General features: G+C 38.0%; 2 protein-coding genes across 2 annotated transcripts; one reads left to right on the top strand and one right to left on the bottom strand.

Annotated features, from left to right (window-relative positions):
- Positions 1 to 2,642: 2,642 nt before the first annotated feature.
- On the top strand, positions 2,643 to 15,588 carry LOC103713292 (anthranilate synthase beta subunit 2, chloroplastic-like). The gene is made up of 8 exons (XM_008800173.3): positions 2,643 to 2,841; positions 2,932 to 3,098; positions 7,800 to 7,870; positions 7,956 to 7,993; positions 8,069 to 8,179; positions 8,259 to 8,358; positions 9,789 to 9,924; positions 15,381 to 15,588. Exons 1-8 carry the CDS (start codon positions 2,745 to 2,747, stop codon positions 15,486 to 15,488), a joined length of 828 nt encoding a protein of 275 aa, XP_008798395.1. The 5' UTR covers positions 2,643 to 2,744; the 3' UTR covers positions 15,489 to 15,588.
- Positions 15,589 to 16,270: 682 nt separating this feature from the next.
- Positions 16,271 to 19,857, bottom strand: LOC103713283 (probable xyloglucan endotransglucosylase/hydrolase protein 27). Its single transcript, XM_008800162.4, has 4 exons — positions 19,495 to 19,857; positions 19,276 to 19,376; positions 17,680 to 17,888; positions 16,271 to 17,092 (listed from the first exon to the last, which is right to left on the bottom strand). The coding sequence occupies exons 1-4, from the start codon at positions 19,703 to 19,705 to the stop codon at positions 16,606 to 16,608; spliced, it is 1,008 nt and encodes a 335-aa protein (XP_008798384.1). The 5' UTR covers positions 19,706 to 19,857; the 3' UTR covers positions 16,271 to 16,605.
- Between the last annotated feature and the right edge of the window lie 2,967 nt (positions 19,858 to 22,824).

Raw genomic sequence — 22,824 nt, 5'->3', positions numbered from 1 at the left:
GTGCGAGCCAGCGATTGTCGGTTGGGTCGGGGTATTTGAGGCAAGCAGTTATAGACGTCGCCGCCACGAGGAGGGTGAGGGGCCCCCTGCTCGTTTCCCGTTTCACCGGGGCCACGTGTCCGAGACGCGACACCCGGTAGCTCCGGCTAAGGCTGCGATCCGGCCCAATCCGACCCAGCTCATTTTAGATGACCTGTAAAGCCGTATTTGATTATAAAATTAAACTCATTTTAATTTTTGGATCGAGTCTAGGTTTACTGTATTTAGACTTAACCCGATTTGTTTGAATTTTGGACAATTTTATGTTTCAAACCCTATGATCCGACCTGACCCGAATCAAATCCGGTAAACCATTTAGGCCGAAAAAGTCTGAACCTATATTGTTCTCTCAATTATGCCTTACAACTAATGCGCATGTCCTGTATGTAAACAGTATTTTGCATATTGAGTTTATGCTTTAATTCAAAATATATAATGATTTATACAGTTTTATTGCTTGGTTTTGAAGACTTATTGAAGAATTATGAGCATTTGTAGTAACAAAATAACAATTGGGCTTCAAAAAAGCCTGAGTATGAAGACATGGACAACTCTCTAGATAATCTAATTTGATGAGCATTTCATGTTGTTTTTGCAGCCAATCAGCCTAATCTTATTCGTAGTTTTCTATTCTTTAATAACTAAAAAGAAAGTCATTGAGGTTGTTTTCTACTTCATAGACACAGACATGCTCTTTCAGATTCATTTGGACTTGGCTCGAAGTCGAATCGAAAATTTTTTGAGTTGGCGTCGGATTATACATTGACCCAATCCAACTCAAATAACCCATTAGGTTAGAAATTTTAGTAAATCAACCCGACTCGACCTGAATCAATCTTCTATTAAATTGAATCTGGGTCCAACATTAGAACTCGAACAAGAAACCGAATTAAGTTGGGGTCATTCATAATCTGATCCAGCCTGACCCATTTGCATCCCTAAGCATGATGATATGGTGCCTAGCGTTTTAATAGTCGGGGCGCGGAGTCATGGATGCGGAAGCAAAGGCGGCAATGGTTTGGAACGTTTGGCGAGTTTGTGTGGTCAAGAAATGGAATGCTTCAAAGTGGGTTGGCATCCTGATCACTTTTTATAAAAAAATATTTTGTTTTTTAAACTCATGACAACCAAAAATATATTTAATTTATTATATATAAAAAATAATGAGAACGGGCAATATGGTCGACGACAAAGGAGAGAGTGGATACAAGGTCAACAACATGGTTAGAAACAGAAAAAAAATTAATATCATACAAAAAGAGGGTTGAAAAAATAACAAAAGAAGTAAGAATAGGCTGACAATGTAGATAGAGACGAAAAATAGCTCAGCATTGGATAGAAAGATGACCGGTAAGCCCCAAGGAGCTGTTGTAGTTGGGCGAGGAAGGCAAGGTTGAACGAGGGAGAAAAATGAAAATCTATTTTTGAAAAAAAATAAAAATAAAAATTTTTACTTCTATTTTTTTAAATAATAGAAACAAAAATAAGTTAAACAAAAATAGTTTTTACAATGATCCTGTATTTCTATTTTTTTTAAAAAAAGCATAACTATTTCAAATTTATTGAGTAAATAAATAAATAACGAAGCAATGGCTAAGGCAGTCTCGAGGACCATGGACGGGTCAGCGTTGTATACTTCATTTGTGATCTGTGTGGATCGCTTTGAGATTTGTGCAGAAGAGACATTTTAGGCCGTGGAGAAATAAAATTTGTTTGTTTATTAAAGTGAGATCCAAATTTGAACGCATTATCTATCAATTTCGATTTAGATATAAATCTTGCTTACTCCTTACGAGAAATCAAGAAAAAAGAGTCTTGCTTGAATGTCTTATTAGTTTAATTCCGACGAACATCATTTTCCCCCAACAATAAGATTATTATTTCAACATTTTTTTTTATTTTTTTTGGTTGAAAAATAGAAGGAAAGATAGAAAATCTCACCCGCGTAGCAGTCCCCACTAGGCCTCCCTTCCGTCTAGGCGTGGGGCATCCGATTTCCAAATTTAATCGACGTCCGTACGTTTTGAATCTGGATCATTCTGGTGAAAGTAAAACGTCTTGCACCACCTTGGTGGCACATTTTTTTTTTTTATTCTCAAAAATATATTTCTTCTTCTGCTAAATCTTTATGGAAACTTTTGATCAAGGAAAAGTTATCTTTTTTATGTGGTTGCATCAGAGAACTGGGACAGAATGTCGCCTTCGTTTCAAAATTTCAAAAAAATTTCCATAAAATTTAAAAATGATCAACATAAAGCCAACCTCACCGTCCCCACATTCGCCCCTTCTTTACTCTGTCCTTGCCATTGCTATGATGACGCATGCACGTCCATCACGGGAACTAATGGGCAAGGTCCGCCGTAACTCCAAAGTACATCGCAAGATGCTCTCTAAATAAATGCTCTCCAGTGTTCACCATATCATTCGGTTGTGTACCCTCACCAGTCACCGCATTCATTGGATGCCTATAACCGAGCCATACCCAGTTGGCAAACCAAAGTCGGCAACCGGTGACCGTATTAACATGGCAGAGCTGCAGAAGTACACCGGTAGGCGGAGGACCCGACCTCGCTTCCGTATAAAAGTAGTATCCGAGCGCTCCCGACTCCAGGACTGTAGAAATTCTCTCGCTCTCCCCGCGGCCCCCACCCCCTTCGTTCTATGTAAGCCCTAAACAATTCTTTCTCTCTCTCCAAATCCCTCCGATGGCTTCTCTGCAAGCTGTCCTGCTCTTCCCCAAACCCTCTCTCTGCTCGATTCCCGGAGCTCGTACTGCATTCGCTCCCACCACCAGCGTCTCAGGTAATGACGATTTCTTCGATCTCATTCGGTGGTGTCAGGGTGTGTTTTTTCGAGATTTGTTTTTACGATGGCATAATTTTGATGTTTTAGAAGTTTGGAATGGGGCTGGGGCGATAAGGAAGGGGGGATTGGTTGTTTCGAGACCTTTGGCGGTACGTGGGGTGGACGAACCTAGGGTTTCGAATGGGGATTGGAAGGATGAGAAGCCGATCATTGTTATAGATAACTATGATAGTTTCACATATAATCTGTGCCAGGTACGTGTTGCAGTTGAATGGATTTTGGTGATTAGTTGGGGATGGTCGTTGATTCTGTTGTTCTGGCTATCAAGTTTCTGCTTTGATTGTTTGATTTGTCTTTTTGAATTTGATATGGATGTTTTGCTTTCAGGGATTCGATTTTATGATAGAAGAATGACGAATGGAAGAGAATAATAAAAGAAGGCCTTTTCCTCTCAAAAAAATAATAAAAAAAGGCTTTGAAATGGCAAAAGACGTAAAAATGTAGGGTTGCAGTAACTTTCTAAAGGATTTGAATATGGTTTTAGATTTCTTTTTCTTTTTCTTTTTCCTTCTTTGAATCTGTTAAATTTCGCATTGTTGGCGCATATTCTAATCAAATTTATATTTTTTATAATATTTTCGATCAGCTATTTTTTGATTAATTATTTCAACCACGCTCTGTTTACTGACACCAAATAGTTGAGAACAAGGCTGGAGAGTTATGGTAATTGTCCTAGAGGAACTTGTAACTTTATCTGACAAGGGGGCAGCACATCCCTGCCAAAACATCATGAAAATATGATTTTTTCCTAAGGTTGGAGTATCTGAATTTTTAATTTATGTAGAAAGAAATCAAGGAGTGCTTTTGACATGAATATGTGCTGTTATGGTAAACCTTTTGCCAAAATATACATTTTCAGAATGATCTCTATCTGGATTTAACTGACACATACCATTACCATCATCCGAGTTTCAAGATACATACTTGTTGATAAGATTAATGCAGTGTCCTAGAAAAAATAGAAAGTACTGTTTAGTAATCTGTCTGACCTTGACAGACACATGCAGCTGTTTAAAGAGTATATTCTCACACCAACACCTAAAGATACAGTTATGTGACTGTTCTGCCGAAATTTTTTTTAGGGCTGTCAAAAATGCAGAGCATGATAAAGTTTAAGATGATATTCGAAAATTGCAATCCAAGGTTTTCATGAATGTTGAGAATTTTGTGCGAAAAAATGGACAATCAAGCAATGTATTCCATTCTGTTAAGAACGTTGATCTCAACTGATTTACTTATACTATTCGCAGAGGATGGATTTGGAGGATGCAGGTCCACTCCTAAGTGGTTTTGTTTATCTGAAAAGTGGACTAGGACTATCTGCCGACAAAGAACTTGCTGGGTAGGAGGGGGGTTAGGGTCCCCTTAGAGTGGGTAGATTGCCTCAAGGCAATGGAGTCTGTCAATCATGTTCTACTAGGTTGCCCACGAGCTGCACAGATATAGAGAAGGGCATTGATTCCACTACCGAGGTCGATTGAGTCAGCTAAGGACCTGCTTCGGCATATGAGGGCAGTTATGCGGTCGCCGAACATTGTTGGATGGGGTATTGCTTGTGCCTACGTGGCCTATCACATCTGGCTGGACAGAAACGACAGGATCTTCGAGAACAGGAAGGCACCCCTGAGGTTTATTGTGGAAAGGTTTATCTATCAGGCTACTGAAGTCATTGAGGCTACAGTGGCAGTTTCATCCGGGTTGGCCAAGAAAATTTGGGACCTTCACTTTGCTGTTACAGCATCTAGGTCTATCCTTGTTTCTTGGGAGTTCCTTCCCTTGGCCATCTCAAGGTGAACTTTGATGGTAGCTTGCCTGGTGGTGGTGATGGAGCTGGAGTTGCGCTCGTGATCAGAGATCAAGACTCCAGTTTGGTTGTTGCTGGGGGACGTTGCTCTTTCGAGGCTTCAGTTCTAGGGGCGGAGCTCCGGGCAATGTGAGAGGGAGTCTCCTATGCGGGACAGGTGCTAGGGGCTAGGCGCATCACTCTTGAGGGTGACTCGACTGCGGTGGTAGAATGGATTCAATAGGACGGGCGGAGGGGAGCAGAGCATCCGCTTCTCGGTGATATCCGGTGGTTGGTAAGGGGTTGTGCTTCCTTTCAGGCGGTGCATGTGTACCTAGAGGTAAATAGAACGGCTGACTGGGTCGCTTCTTACGCTGCCCAGCATTTCAGTGGTTTTCTTTGGACTCGAGAGTCGGACATTCCTTCAGTGTTGGGTAGTCTACTTTCTCTTGACGATGTAGGCTATGCTCATGCAAGATTAGTATGAGCATCCGATGTACCAAAAAAAACAGCGATTATTTTTTGTTAAGTGGCTATTATGGATGCTCTGCCCCATATTCAGATTAGAACTCCAACATCAACAAGAATTGGTTTAGGAGAGGAAATGGGGAAAGAGAGAAGAAAAGGGTATGGGGAAGAGTATGATCTTGAAATACCATGACTATTAGGATTTGGAAACCACAATACTCCTAGATTTTGGTATCTTGAAAACTTGGGAATTGGGATTATTGAGTTTCCATCACTCTCCAGCTTCTACTTCTTTCCCTTCCTCTTGTTGGCCGATGAAAACTTAAGCAGGAAATAACACAAATATAATAGCTTGGCGATTGTCCAACACCTAAGAGTACATAATATATGCAAGTGGATCCATGTTTCATCAAAGTGGTTTGTGCAGCTGCATGTCGACACCTGGCATCCCTGCATAAGGTACAAGTGGTTTTGATATGGACTGCAAAAACGATCGCCAAGTGCGCACAGAAGCCCAAATAGCTTGTCTTTGGCTTGAATAATATTCAGATTAAGTGAAGATATGCAAGTAGGGCAGTAGGAATTTAAATTGGATGCTATGTGTTACCCTACCTCCTCTTCTCCTCCTCCTTATGCTCTGCCATCTCCACTCCTTCCAACTTTCTTCCACCCTGAGTCCACCAGCTCTTTCTTATCCCCAACTTCTCACCTTTTTCAACGTGCCTAGGCACCGGCACATGGCTTGAACACAGGGGTGGCTCAATATATTTGGAGTCCTAAGGCGGATTTAGTGAATGAGGCCTTTTTTTTTAATAATAAAAAATTTAATAAGTATAAAACATTTAGAAAAAAGATATGAAAATAGATAGCCATCAAGTACATTATTTCAACAAAAATGCATGTATGCAACAAAGATAGGTAAAAAATCTTTTCAGCTTAATATAGTTTTTAAATGGAAGCACGAAAAAGTAATTATGCTTAAGGAAGGGCCCATAAAACTGATTAAATAACTGGGATAATGCTTGACAGTACTCTTTACTATGTCAAGCAAGAGCAGAGTAGGAAAAGGTTATCCCATGGCACTTCATGGTCAAGGTAAAGGAAAGAATTTGTCTAAAAAGGAACCTCTCGATAAGAGAAAGTAGGGGCATTATGGGAAATTCACTCCATCTAATTAATAAAAGTCCCATCCCACCATCTCCCCTTCAAGTGAGTACCCAAGCAGCCGCTGCAACATCACGGCACAGCAGCCATTCAACCCCCCCTCCCTCCTTTTCTTTCTCTACCCTCCAAGAAGTAATCTCCATTCCCCCTATCTTTCTTGCTGATGGCCCAGCTGGATCAGGAGTAATGTGAGGGAAGGAAAACCAAGACCAAAACCAAAAAAGAGAAGGGATGAAAGATAAGAGTGGCTTCAGACGTGTATGAAGCCAACCAAATCCCTCCTCTCTCTTTCTCTCCACCCAAAACAAAACTACTGTCCCCAACTTCCCAAATTGCCCCTCTGCAGGCCAGGAAACTCTCCACCTCCCTTCCATCAAGGGGGAAGACTCGTAGCCAGCTCCGTTTTATATGGGGCCTTTGCTTCCTTTTGGTCAGCCTCCCGGGGACCTTCCATTGGCCCAGGGCCTTAGGTGACCGCCTCGGTCGCCTAGGGCTCAGGCCGGCCCTGCTTGAACACTGTGTCCTACTGTAATTGCCTGCTTACTGAAACTGCTATCTAGAACCTTGGCTGATTCCGGGGCACTAAATGGAAGTTTGATTATTTTAGCCTGAAAGAATTTAATGACAAAGTGCATTAACAGAAGTAGGAAAAGAGCAATGCTAAAGGGCTTTTGCTTAGTTGGGGAAAAGTTTCCTTTGCCACTTGGCATGGGGAGATTGGTGCAATTCATGGGGGTTGGTGCTACTTGACAAGTTGGTCGTGTGAGAAGTTGCCACACAAGCACCATGTGGGCCTGAGGAATAGGGGTGAAAGTGGGTTAGATAATATTTGTTTGGATCCGTTTTTATATCCAAATCTATTTGGACATGGATACAAATTTGAGCATCCAATTATTATTCTTATTTATATCCATCAAAGAAAAAATGGATATGGATATAAATAGACCACTATCCAATTCGTATCTAATTATCTGGTTTTGTTTGTAATCCTATTTAATTTTATATATTACTTATTAATTTTAAAGGAAATAAATGACCATATTAACATGTTAAAAACTTAATTTGCCTTCTATTTAGTGATATATTTGATTTTATGGCCGCAAAGTTAAACCATCTGACTTACATACTTATTTGCATTTGTACTTTTAGTATCCAATATGTATCCATGTCCATTTAAAACAATTATGGATATGAATTTGTGCATCTGATTACCATCTGTTTTTAGCCTACTAAGGAACCTTTTAATACAGCTGACTAGCATCTTCATAGCATTCTATAAAAAATATCTCATATACATGATCAGATGGTCTAATACGTGCTATTTTGGAATTGCATAACATGAAACATTATATATGGTAAAGGATAAGAATATTGGATGTTTGTGGAGAAAATGGCGTTATATTACATATATAGAAAAATAAGTTCTATTAAATGCTATATTGTTTAAAAATAAGCTAAGTGTATCTGTTTGATACTGAAGTATATTGGAGAGCTGGGAGCTAATTTTGAGGTGTATCGCAATGATGAGCTCACTGTGGAGGAACTTAAAAGGTAAGACATGAACCGCTTATGTTCTGGTGATGAGACAATTATTTATTTATTTATTTTGCTGATGATATTTACTTTATTCCTCTAGGAAATGCCCACGTGGGATACTTATTTCTCCAGGGCCTGGTAAGTGTATTTACTATATGCATGTGATGTTTTATTTTTTTAAAGAATATTTATCCTATCATTTCTTCTCTGCAGGTACACCTCCAGATTCAGGGATATCCTTACAAACTGTTCTAGAACTTGGGCCTTCTATACCATTGTTTGGGGTTTGTATGGGCTTGCAGTGCATTGGGGAAGCATTTGGAGGTTAGATATTTATTTATGCGTGCCTGGACTAATATTATACACCTATCTGCATATTCTAAAAACTTTTTTATATTTGCAGGAAAGGTCGTTCGCTCTCCTTTTGGCGTGGTGCATGGAAAACACTCTCTTGTCTATTATGATGAAAGCCTAGGGGATACTTTATTTTCTGGTTTACCAAAGTAGGATTCTTTTCATTTTCCCTTTTGTTTAATGCCATTTTTTGCTTACTGGTTCCTTATGCTCTTTGCTACTTGCTTTGTTTGTTGAGGAATTATTAACTTTGAAACACTAGTTGAAAACTGAACTACTAGTGTAGGGGTAGGGGTATCACCCTTCCACTTGAGCAAAGGGGTAGTGGTTCAACTCCAGTTGGTGTTTCCCCTTGAGGAGCGGAGTGAGTATGGAATAGAAAGGTGGGAACTAGTGAAACTTGTATTATTGCATTTTAAATGCCTAGTTATCAACCTAGTAAGCCGGCATGTTGATGTTTGTATGTATTAGTCTAGGTCGCTTGCTAAAATGCTTTTCTTTTTTGTTTTCCCTTTTCCCTTTAGCTTTTTTATTTATTTGGTAATTAATGTCCGATTCTAGATTCTTTTAGGTTGTCTTTGCATTAAACATGTCATATAGTATGGGCTTAATTATACACTTTGAAGAGAGAATTTAGATGTAGTTTTAGTGAATTAAGGAACCAAAGATATTTCAAGCATATATCTGTGTTCATTTCCAAAGAACCCTCTTGAGTTTAGCACTAATCATAGTTAACTATGTGTTGTGGAATTGAATAGTGTATGTCTTATGGAAGCATTCTATATTTTTACAGATCTGAGTACTAGTTGGCTTGTATTTTCGAATATATATTTCTCTTAATGGCATTGACTTATTCTTCCCATCATCATTTATAAACCTTATGAAACTGTAAAAACAAATGTGACTACGAAACTGATTTAATTGATTAGGTACCTGTGATTATTCAAGGGGATTGAGACTCGGTTCTATATTACATCTTCTAAGGTAAGGCCTTAGATTGTTTTGTGTGCAGGCCATTTCATCATAAGAATTTCATGTTTCCCTTGTAAGTAGGTGATGCCAATTGATACTTAGAAAAGACGGGCAAATCATGAGATTGGAATACACATAGTGCCACGGATCCACATACCTAGTGAGCTAGATAATTCTTTCATTAACTTTTTATTTGATCGCGTTGATTACTTGACTTGGATGGTTAGAAAGCGTGTATATGAATCTTACAATGCGTATTAGAGCATTATGACCAAGGTTTGTCGTATCGGTCGGTGCCGATGCATACCGACTGTATCATACCGTACTGGTACCAAACCAATATGCAGTATGGGGGCGTACCGACACTTCGTATGCCGAATTGAGTACCATTCTAGGCGTACTGATACTATATTAGGATGGTACCAATTAGGGGTCTGGTACAAGACGGTGAACTTTGATTATGATCTTTATTCTATTAGGTAGAACTTATCATAACTATGTAAACTTGTCTGCCATAGCATTAGTCACTCTTGTCTGCTTATTCTTGTACTCCTTTTGAGCAAAGATTTTGTCTGAAGTGGCCGACATTTTGAACATTGCTTTGCAGCCCATTCACTGCTGGTAGATATCATAGCCTTGTGATCGAAAAAGATACTTTTCCTAGTGATGTCCTCGAAATCACAGCATGGACAGAAGATGGATTAATAATGGCTGCTCGGCATAAAAAGTATCCACATATTCAGGTGTGGTTGCTTTTCTTTTAATATTTGTTATTGGATTTGCCTTTCCTCTGAAAATGACATCATAAATTTTCCAGAATTAATTCACCCTGACATATAGGATCTGGATTGAGGAGTCATGCTTTGCACACACATACACATATATATAATATAAGATATATTATATGTTGTATGTTATATATTATATATCATATACTTTGTATTATATATTATATATTATATATTATATATTATATACTGTATGTTATATGTTATATATATGCATATATACACGTATATATTATTTGTCTAACTAATGGTGAACATAGAAATAGTTTTTTTTTTACTTTGTTATTCATTGTTCTGTCAAAAACAAATTACTTTCCATCATTATTAAATAAAAGATTTTTAAACTAATTATAACTAAAGATAGGCACTAATTTAGAGGAAGATTTCAATATTCAGTCAAACAACAATTTGTTGCTTTGTCATTTATCAAGCCAATAATTTGATTGATAAATAGTGAAATTAGGCATTAGCAAACAAAATGTAGTCTTAAATCGTTTAAATTTCTGACCTTGAGCACCTTGTCTAACATCCAAACCCAAAGTTCAAGCCAGAGTTAGGAAGATTAGATTTGATATTATAGGACTGAGCCCAATTTGCAAACTAAGGTTTTTGTTCCTAACTGACAATCAAAAAGTACTTTTCCTTATTCATATTTGTGACTTCTACCCTCATTCTTAGTTTTTTCTTCTCTCTGTTGGTTCTTAAAGGTTCTAATTACCCAAACAACCCAAGAGAGTGAGAACAACAAACCCAAGAGAGTTGCACATTTTGCTAACCTTCGAAAAAAGAGGAATAAATCATTGAAATTAGAATTGCTTTGATGGCTGGCCGTCCTGATATTAGATTGTCTCGTCGTTTATGTGAATCACACAAGGCAAACATAGTTAAAGATAGCTTCTTCACTTGAACATCTTTGATTAATACCGATAACTGATATCAAACCAATATCTGAGGTCAAGATATCTATATTCATGTAAAGATAAAACCTTTAAACTTATGAATGTTATTAGAAGAAGGATTCAAGGCCTACTGGAATGAAGATGGTCTAGGATTGGAAATAAATACTTGTGGCTTCTTGAAACTAGATTGGTGGCTTAAGAGTTAGTGCTGGCTTCGAGAAGGCATCATCCTTTGAAACTACCATAAAAATAGAGTGGAGTGGGTGGTAGGCCCACTGTTTGGGGGCTTTTGTATGCATGTTTTAATCAAGTGCATGGTAGCAATCAAGTTGGGCAAGAGTTTCCTTGTTGAGTATAGCAGTAACTGGACGAATCACCCCATATGACAAGGTTGATTGGGATATAGGGATGCCGAGCTGCTGAGATTAAAGGAATTCTTTTAGAGAATCAAAGTGTCAAGAGTATCTGGTTTCTTGGTGAATCCCCATTTTAGGGCATCATGCACGCATTGCAATTTGTCAAGTTTTTGCACTTACATATAGTCGGACAATTTGGTAAAAATTCTCCTGCTCAAATATGAATTTTGAGGGAATAGGGACTAAAATCTCTTTTGTTGGCTCGTAACATATAGTATGTGCAAAGTTACACAATTGCACAAATGCTTGTAACCAAGGTGTGCCCTGTGTTATTGGATTTTTTGATAGGAGTTAATTCATGCCACCGGTTTATAAAGATTGTGTTAAACAAAAAATATAACTTAATTAATCTTCTATGTGTCACGCCTCGGATCTGGAACATGACATAACCATGCTACTAAGGGGTACGGCCCACGATAACACGAAGCTAACATTACATTAGCTTTCAAATCCATCTCAAAAATAATAGTCTAAATAGGAATTCAGTTTCATTATCCAATAATTGCAACCAATACTAGTTCAGAGCGTCTAAATCCAAACATAAAACCAAACCCATAATCCTCAATATTCAGAAAAATTCATTAATTATAAATTCATAATCAATTGAGAAACTAAAATTCTGCTCTGCTATTTAGATCGCTAAGTTTGCTAACGCGAACTCCAAGTCTGGAGTATCCTTCCTATTGACCTTATTTGTATGGAGAGAGAAAAAGAAACATAGAGGTATATGAGCGACACAACTCTGTAAATAAATCTTCTATTATTTTATCGGATCAAGCATAAATTTTTGCATGTCAATATATTATTTAAAGAAAATAATAGATATTACAAAATAAAGCATTTCATAGTATAATATATTAAAACAAGTCATAAAGCCAATCATGCATGCATAAATAAATCATTCATAAAACATGGTTCTTGATGTATAGCATAAATAAAATCCTAAATCATTTATCATTGATCAAATTACTATTCTCAGACTAAATGCTAAAGTCACTATTATACCTGTGACAGAGCCGTAATCGACAAACACCAATTACTATTACTTGTTGGTAGGGTCGTATGCCAACTATTATTACCTGCTGGCAAGGTCGTATGAAACTGGATGTCGATCTACCCCACTTTTAGGGGCCATACATAGTTATCTGAGAGCCTTTTTACCATAAATTTTAAAATAATTAATCTTAAATCATATTTTCTTGAATCATACATAATTAAAACACTAAATGGCTTTATAGAGTTCATAGCCCATAAATAAGTATTTAACAGTAGAATGATCCTGAAATTTTCATAACAAAAATACAAATTTCATAGATATGGAGTTCATAGTTCACAAATAGTGCTTAACATTAAAATAATCATGGATCTATTATTTCGCTATAAATCGTGAGTTTCATAATATTGTATGCTTGATCCTTAATTTTTAGAAAACATGACTTCATCAATAGTTAATACTATTTTCATATTTTGTCACAACTCAGAACCTCACCCAAAAAAGCTTAGTTGGAAGATATTTTTTTAGGTTTCGTAGTCCCGTATAAGTATCCAAGATTTCCTCGGTAAATAACCGATGTAGGACTAAACACATGTTCGCACGGTTTCTTACATACTCCCCTTCTTCAAGCCCTGACGTCCTTATTAGACTAAAGATTCAAATCCATTCAAATCTAATCATAAGCACCATGATAGGCTCATAGTCATCCTTCATAAACTTATGCTATAGTGTTTCCTAGTCCATATAGGCTATGAGTTGAGTTCGCTCCGATACCATTTGTCACAAACCAGGTGACGCCCAAAAAGACTAGTCGGAAGGTATTTTTTTTAGATTCCTTAGTCATTGTATAAGTACCCAAGATCTCCTCGGCGAATAACCGATGTGGGACTAAATACACGTCTGCACGAGTCCTCACACTATGCCATTAATTTTTTCTTGTCAATGTTTTTTTACCATAATCAGAAGACCAATTGTGTGCTTTTGTTCTCTGAACAGGGATCTTATTTATCCTGGTTTTAAGCTTATGAAGTGTTGACTGGAGCTTCTTATTGAAGCATATTATTAAGAGGTTTATTATATTAAAATCAACTACCTTGCTTTGCAGACACTTTAACACTTTATGATGCAATCATAATGTATTGAAGGCTTGCATTCTTGAATCTGTTGAATTTAATGAACTTATAGGAATCTCTTACTAAGGGGGACTACCCTATCTCCCACCTATTAGACCCCTTTGCACCCTGGAACCCCATTAACAAATTGTTGTGTTAAACTTCTATATTGTTGTAAAAGATGGTGGTTAAAATTCTATGCTCTCAATGAAACGGCCTATGTTTAACGTGCTAGGCAATTGTGCTACAGACCAACCATTTAAGTCTAAGATTTTCAACCTTAAGCTTTTGGAGCTAAGTTGAAAGCCAAGTTAAGGCATTTCTTACCACTAATATGTTTTGGTTAGCATGGGCTATTGTTGTCACATGCTATGTACTAAGTTGACATTCCCAACTTTATGGGGTGGAATGGAAACATTTTGCATTGATTGAAATGCCTTGTCCTTTGACCGTTTCTGACAACTATTAGCATAAAAAAACTGAAAGAGCGCTAACACGCATCTGTCCTAATCCATTCCTTCTGCAGAGCCTGTAGAGTTATTCAAATTAGAATTTGTTGAAGTGCCTGACTTTGCCAAGAATAAGATCAAGTGACTTATATTCACCACTCATTTGCCATTTTCAATGTTCTTACTCTGCAAATCTCTGAATATCATTGATACCTTCATCTGAACCTAACATATTGGTAGTTAGCTTTCTATTCTATCTGTGCAAGCCTTTTTTTGTTCCTTCCTGCAAAGACCTTTTATATCTGTGATTAAGACCTCGTTATTCTACCACCAAATTTTGCATCATTCAACTCCATGACACATTTCCTCTATCTGATTTCATACCAAATATGTTACAATTACAGAGTCTTGATCCACTGCCGATCTTTATCATTTCCATTAAAGATATGTGCTTGGTATTGTTAGATCAAAAGGTCGATTTCAAGTCAAATTTTTAAAACTCGCATCTCAATCATCTCCATATTCAGTCTTTCATCATGTCTTTTTCCACTCTCTCACGTCCTTCATTGTTTTTTCCTCTCTCTCTTTTTTCCCTGATTGTTTTGGAGCTGCATGAATTCGTCATCCACTTGAGGTACTTATGACATGCAAGGATCCATGTGTTTAGAAATTGTCACGCACTTAAAACGCTTAGGCATAATTAAGGCAGTTTCTCTTATGGCGTGCATGATACGAACCTTGTGTCTGTGTAATCATAGTATACTTTTTTCTGAGTAAATTAGTTTTGTTAATTCATTATCCTACTAAGGAGTCTGCCAATGTCTAGCTCTAGTAGTATGACAAGGATTATCCGTGTTTTGACTGCCCTTTAATCACATGAAATGATTTTTGTGATTTATGGGAGTTTTTCTGAATTTCGTAATCAAGAATCATCCGTCTTGACTCGAGAAGGGAAAGTAATGATTTCTTCTTTTTGAGCTCGGAGAGCCTTTTTTTTTTTTTTTTTTTACCGTAAAGGGTAAATTTATGCAGACACATTCATGCACCCTTCCCAGGTCTAAACAGTTGCATGCTGCCAAATCTTATTCTGTGACTTGTACTGTTGTGCGTTCTTTTTCTATCATTTTTTAATCCTTCTGAGCCTCCTTTTACTTTTTTTGCAAGTGGGTTGTACGTCATTGATTGTACAGCAACCATGCGGTCCAAATTAGTAATACCCTATTCCGAGGGGTTCACTGGTAGAGACCTTGTCGGAACTTTCTAATTAACATCCAAGATGACTGGTTCGGTCGATGGTCATGCCAAGTTTACTTCCAAATTAAAGTTCTAGGGCAGGATATCGACTAATCATATTTCACAAATATTTTTCACTACGTTTGTTCTTAATCCTCATGAATCGTCTCTGGTTGGTTACTTTGATACTGCTTTGAATACTCAGTACAACTATTACAGTTTTCTTTCTCTCTTTTTTTCCCCTTGGGGTTAGGTTGGGCACTGTTTACTCTTGTTACTAACTAAGTCCCTTGTTGTTTGAGTTTCAGGGAGTGCAGTTCCATCCTGAGAGCATCATAACCACAGAAGGCAAGATGATCGTTAACAACTTCATCAAGTCTATCGAAAGTCTGGGTGACTCAATTCCCAAGCCTTGAAAATATCTGCCAAAAAGAAAAAAGAAAAAGATTTATAAGACTCAGAACAAAATAATGAGCACTTCTGTTCTGTCAATAGAGATCTAATTTTCTCCATCCATTCTCTCATTCTCCATGCCCACTCATTATGAGCAGGTTGGAACTCTGGTACAGTTTGCAGGGTTTAAATGCACTCTTGCTATACTGTTTGATCTAAATCAGATGCCGATTATGATGGATACTGCTGAGCCAGTGAGCCTCCTAGGTGACAGTCGATCTCTCGCTATGGCTGTGGAAGTCCACTGAAGAAGTGACGTAACCCATTCATTTCAAGAGACATCCATGAAGTGCCAAGCTTCCACTGCCGCCATGATACATATTCTTTGGGCTCATTCCATCAAAAGGGGAAAAAAGAAGAGAGAAAATCCCACGATGAGCTCTGCAAGTTTTACTAGCATCTATTTATATCAATTCAGTTGTCGTCAGCGGTTGTCTCTCAATGATGGAAGGGAAAGAGGCGTTAATTAGGTTTCACCATGATCACCTTGGTCCCCTATGTTGGTCCCCGTTGTACCCCAACTTTTGGGACCGCATTCCTCCACCCAAGGCTAGCAGAATCTTGCCACTTTGCGGAGAGCAAGAGGACATGGAGAGCACTGGCCCAGATGGGGGTAAATTATAATGCAGACACCTCCCAAATGGCCAAAACCAGCTCAAAAAGAGACGCCAACCTAACGACTCCCATCTGTAAAGCCATGGCCCTACCCCACCTCCACCATCACCACCGTAGAGCAAGAGCGCAATGCAAAGAACAATTCTCAACCTTTTATTTATCTTATTCATTCATGATCGCCACATATTTTTATTTCAGGTGCCAACGTTAACAGTATGAGTAGCTGGAGAGGAGGTAGAAGGAACAGGTTCAGGAAAGATATCTACGGTAAAGAAGATGGGCACCAAAAACAAGCATGGACACAGTAAGGTATGCAGGCATATATACGTCCTCTAAATAATGAATCTACCCTCTACCAACCCTACCCACCCACCTGCCAATAAAGTTACTATACAGCACAAGAATGCATGATACACAAAATAATCTACCCTTCCAATACCTAAACGTTCCGGTGGTGAGTCGGACTCAGATGGCGGAATTAGTTGGAGCATGGTGGTGCCGCTTCCCACGGCGGCGGCGATCGCCGAATCTCACCACCTCGCCTGACTCTTGGAATTGCCTGGCCTCCGGACCAGCGGAGCACTCTGGCAATGGAGTCGAGTATCGGATGCGGTCATAGCAGTATGAATAGGTCATGTGCTTCTTTCGGAATCTCTCCATTGCCAACCTTTGATCGGTCGAGATCGTGATGGTATCATACAAGTCAGCAACAAGCCCGTTGCATGTAGGCGTGTGATCCATGGGATCGACTGCACAGCCATCGAGGATGAGATCGGCAAATTCGGCAATGTAAGGGGCATATTTGTAATTGATCTTGTAGCGGCCACCAGAGGTGGCCCAGTTAGAGCCGTCCCATATGGTGGCGTAGAGGGACATGGGCTTGGAGGGGAACTGACCACCCAAGACTTCAGTCCTTGCCACCTCTCTAATAGGAACATTGTCAATATAAAATCTGCTCATCAGAAAGGAGAGAAAACATTAGTGTCAGATCACGAGTTTTGGTAATCACGCATTTCTTTAGAAAATAACAAAAGTTTGCATGCCTTTACCATTAGAAGAGGAAAAACAATGGCATCACACGTACATTAAAATGTCATTCAGTAAAAATGGAGGGGAATTCCAATCAGAGGAAAATTAAAAAGAAAAAGAAGGGGAATAAGTTTGGCTGTCCTTCAGTTCTATAGTGCATAAACTTTTATGCAAACAAAAGTGAAGATGAAGAGCTTTCAGGAAGTAACAACCCACAAGTTGCTTGCAATCTATAGAGGAAGTATTCTCTAACTTAGAAACATCCAGGGCGATCCTTTTGGAGAAAAGGGGGGAAAACTTACATTAAATATAACAACACAGAAAAGAGTATAAAAAGCCAAAAAGATCAGTGGAATCCAGCAGAAGAAAAACAGGGCATACAACCCCCAGGGCAAGCAAAGAAAGAAAAAGAAAAAAAATATAAACAGCATCAAACGCCTAAGAAACAAAAACAGAACAGCCTCAAAACAATCTGAAAGGAAGTGTTAGTTGTATGTAATTTTTTCTTACATGATTCGATCATGACTCCACAGGATAGAGTACTTATGGAAATCTTCTGTGGGATCGAACCAGAGCCCATATCGCTCTTCTCTTCCGATCGCTGTGCTCCCGTTGCCGTAGATATTGGTCTGAACTCTCCACTCTTTTCCTCTTATGTTCCCCAAGAACTCAAAGTCCAGTTCATCGTGCGTCCTCTCGAATACATCCCCATTTGACATCTACCCCACATCAAAGAGAAGTTTCTCAGTGACAGACAAACAAGAGAGGAAAAAAGCCAGGTGGATTGAATTGATGAGAGCAATCAAAAACATATTAAAGCAGAAATTAGATAAAATATGCAAAGGATGACTTAGGGAGAGAAAAATCCAATTAGTTTTCATTGATGAGAACTTAAAAAACCTTCAGCAATTAGAATTAAAATAGTCACAGTTTCTTTCAATAAGAGGAAAATATACTAATCCTGTAAAGAAGATAGAAATGATACCATTTCGAAAATTAAATCTTATAAAGCGAAGAAAAACACTGTGAAATGAACATATACTAAACAGTGCCCGCGGATGGATGGGAAGTGAGAAATCAAACTGGATTCAATTGATTTCGATGGAAAGAAAGCTCTGAAATGGACTGCAAGATCTGAGGAAATTAATCACGGATAGTAGAAAACTAGAACTGCAAAAGTAGAAGCTTGGAAAGACGAAAGAAATAGAAATCTCTCTACTCTGTAAAAGCTGATGAAATAAAGTTATGTGACATCGACCACGGAAAGAATAAAAGGATAGGAAACTCCAAGCTGGTGTAGGCAATCAGAGCCAAAAGCGCTCAGAAAGAGAGAAAGTCGTACAGATTATAAGAACTTACGTTCATGATTTCCCCTTATGAAACAGAGGGAAATAAATAAAAGGATCGAGAACAAAAAAAATCCAAATGATTCATCATAAAAGTGGAAACTTGGAAATTGAAGGAAGCAGATATCTTCTGAGCTTACAAGTGAAAAATCGAGCTTGGTTCGATTGATTAGAGGAGACGCCGATGGATTCTAAGGACTGGCGTTCGCCAATTACTATATAAAACTTAGGAAAATAAATACAGACAATAGAAAATCTAAAGGATTCGATCATTAAAACGGCAACATGGAAAGAGGAGTACAAAAATCTCGTAGGCTTTCTTCATAAAAAAAAAGAGTAAACTTCTATCAAGCTAAAAGGACAAATGCTACTGTATTCTATTCAAAAAAGCGATCTTCATGGATTCAAATTCTCTCAGAAGAGATGCTCATGAATTCGAAGAAAAATAAGCATTGGATTCAAATAATTGTCCAACTTGGTTTCACGGATCTCGAAACCGAAATGAATTTCACGAACTGATGTTCACCGATTCTCGATTAAAAGAGAACAACAAATAAAGGTGAGTTTTTTTTTTTTTTGAGGGGATAAATAAAGAGAGTTGGTAACAGTGAAACCTTGGAAGGAGAAGTAGTAAATCTCGACAACTTTTTGCACTATTTTTCTCTTAAAAAAAGTTCCGGAAAGCTTGAACTAAGCTAAGTTAATAAATAAACAGATATATGGAGATTAATAGTCTTTTAACTGCAAGAAGGAAGCATACATAGAATGCTACAACAACCCCGGCGGCATAATCTGAAGGGAGCTTGATGGCGGCGCTGAAGAATCCATGGAGGTAGAGATCTTGGGAGGCAAAACCGGCACCTGAGCGAATCAAAATTCAATTTTTTTCAGTTACAACGGATAGAAGAAAAGAATAGAACAGAGAACCGTAAGGGACAGAGGATTGAGTATTAAAGAAAAAGAGAGTCTGCAGGGAGACCGGTTCTCTCATCAAGGGAGAGGTGGACGCCCCTGCCGTCGCGGTGGAGCATGAGGTTGGAGTCGCCAAAGAGCTGGGTGTAGCCTTCCTCAAAGGAGAGGCTGGTGAGGTTGGGGAAAGAGGAGATGGCCCCATGGGAGAGGAGAAACAGGGAAAGGAAGGACGCCAAGAGAAGAAGGGAGGAGAAGAAGAAGAAGCGAGAAGAGGCCATCGACTCGTCTTCTACTCTTGCTTAATAATTTCCCTGTTGCTCTACTGCCGAGTCTTGGCTTCGTTGCGTCCCTCCCCTTGTGTGGTTTGCTTATTTTTATTGCGGAAAGAGCTCCCTCTTTTCTCCGTTCCTTGGGAGAGGAGGAAAGAAAAGGTGGCGGCTTTAATTGTGGTGGGGAAGAGAATTTTCTTTTCTTTTCTTTTTTTCTTATTTTTTCTTGAGGCTTGAATGAGATTTCTTATTCCTGCCAACCCCAACCACCACCACAGACATAATAGTGGTTCACAAAGCTAGAGATAGCAATTAGTCAAAAAGTAACATTTTGGGGTAATTAATTAATTAATTAATTAGTCATCCAAGCTTGAGTAAACTGTGAAATATGTTTTAATCATGTGCCAAAAAAATTTTGAATAGATTTCTTCTCTAGTTCTTTGATCAAGTTGATGATTTAAATAAATCACCGGTTTATTTCTCGAAGATTTAGAAGGATAAGAGACCATTTGTTTATTCTGAAATTAGTAAATATTACTAGGTAAATGATTAGTAAACATTTCAACAATGACTTGAATATGTGATATAAGGGAAGTGTTAAAAAGCAATGCTAATATGATTAGCAGCAGTAATCAAATGGGAATGGAGTAGGAAAGAAGTAATTCAAAGCATCTGATCAGTGCATCACATGATCCTGGCCAAAAGATCTGCTGGAAGCCCTTGTTTTTTCATTTCTTTGGTCAGCATATGAGAAAAGAAATTGCAAAGCAAGGAATACGAACCTAAAAGCAGTAACCTTACTGAATTGAAATATTTTACCTGGATTCTGATGATCAAAGAAAAGCAATGGAAGTTCTCTTCACTCATCAATATAGATGCTGATTTTTAAGAGTTCGTGGTTGATGGCAGGTCTTTCTTGGCCATTGTACGTTTTGGTAAGCATACAAATCTAGGAGACAAATGAAGGCTGATAAGAGTACTAAAGTTCTGAAATCTGGATTGAAATGGCGAAGTTCATTAATTGGCAGTTTTCATCCTTTTACCACGCTGCATGGTCCTGGAGATTGGATTTCATTGGTTTGTCAAAAACCAATCGGTCGTTTATTAAATTCATGTTCGAGATAAATATTAATAAAATAAGATATTAATATGAGCATTATTGCATCTCTCATAACTTTAATTGGAAGACATAACTATGCGTTAGAGGTTATAGGCAGGTCAATAAATTCGAGTCACTTCTTGCTGGATTACTACACTATAAATTGATTTCTTTCATTTATTTTATTTAATATATGCTGTGAATCAAAAAACATGGTAAATTACAGTCCTCGAATAGTATGTGGACTGCAAACAACAAATATTAGAAATTATAGAATGCTATTTGATAATCCAGTTATTGATATAGTCAAGATAGAATCCGCAGCAAGAAATCAGACCCTTCTATGTGCCTCAGAAACTTGAGTCATTGCAGAATGGTGCCGCCATTTTTTCAATCCAAATTCAATAATCATGCTAATAATTAGATATCTTATTAACTAATCAGTTGCCAAATATCTTTAGTCGAGACATATAAAAAGGACAATATCATCTCTTAAAGAAATTCCTTTTAATAGCATGTAACCATGCACATAAACCTCTTCCCCTTGTATTATTCTCTCTAGATTAATGGTTTTGCCCAAAGATATCCCCGTATAATTTGTTTTATCAACCATAAAATTTCCATTCTTTTGTCTATTAATTCTTATAGCAAAGTTAGAGCAGCATATACTTGAATCCATGTTTAATCACATCGGCTCCCTCATTAAGTTTCGTCACCTCTTATTAATACATATAGGTAGAAACTTAACAAACATCACTTTGCCGAATGTTATGTTTTGTCACCTCAAGTGCTAGATTTATACATAGACACATAACAAACATCACTCTACTAATATTTTTATCATGATGAGCCACATCAATGTTCATTATATTAAATTGCCTTATGTGTTCTATCACCTTTGGTCTGAAAGTTCTGAATGAAAACTTAACAAACACCATTTTATCAGAATATTTATCATTATGTTCCTATATCCATAGTTATCATAATATGCCTACACCCTTGTTTAATTGCATTAAATCCCTCAGCATGTTCTGTCACCTCTGGCCTCATAGTTACAAAATGGAATCTCAACAAACACCATTCTACCAAAAACATCCATAATTGCCAAATTTATAGCACTTATCAATGCAGCACCTATGCTTACCGCCCTTAGCTAACCCTTCCCTTTACCATTTATTGGAAACATGATGTTTCTACTCTTTTTTTTAATACATGGCCTCAAACAACTGATCCCTACTCCATCTATACAAGATTAACTACAATGTTAGCACTCATGATAGTATCCAAAATGCAAATCCAACCGGCGGAGAAAATGATGGACAAAGTTGTCATGATAAATAATGCTCAACTTGTCCTTTGGGACATCACACAGGAGGGAAAACTCTAAGGGCTCGTTTGGTTCGCGGAAAGCATTTTCCTTCCTAGGAATATGATTCCTGGGAAACAAATTCCTAGGAAGAGGATGCCTAGGAAAGTACCTTTGGCATGTTTGGTTGACCATGGGAAAGTGACAAATTTCTAAGATGCTTATGTTTGGTTGGCCATCCACTTTCCTAGGAAAGTTATATATAATTTCTATTATGCCCTTAATAAAAATTAGGTTTTTAATGCCTCTTTAATGCTTCTTTAATGCTGAAGGGACTTTTTGGAAAAAAGTAAAAATGGAGTGATTCCCGCCTCATGGGAAAGTAACTTTCCCATCTTTCTAATGGGAAAGACTTTCTCATGAAATGTGGGAATCATATTCCCATGGGAATACAACTTTTCCTTCTCTCTCCTTTGAAAACTCCAACCAAACAAGAGGCATCTCATTACTTTCCCGTTGACCACACTTTCCCCCCTTCTTTTCCCGCGAACCAAACGAGCCCTAAGGCAAGATTTAAAGCTATCAACTTGAACATGAGCATCCTTCTAGAGGATGTGAAGTCTGATTAAAAGGTTCAAAAGTTCCAGTTCTTGATCACTTGAGCGACTAAACAAGATTTACAGCTATCAACTTGAACATGATGGGATTATTTTCAGAGTCTTC

This window comes from Phoenix dactylifera, chromosome 6 (genome assembly GCF_009389715.1).
Source record: "Phoenix dactylifera cultivar Barhee BC4 chromosome 6, palm_55x_up_171113_PBpolish2nd_filt_p, whole genome shotgun sequence".
Lineage (NCBI taxonomy): Eukaryota > Viridiplantae > Streptophyta > Magnoliopsida > Arecales > Arecaceae > Phoenix > Phoenix dactylifera.
The sequence above is the reverse complement of the archived record's forward strand: the minus strand, read 5'-3'. Positions and strand labels throughout refer to the sequence as shown.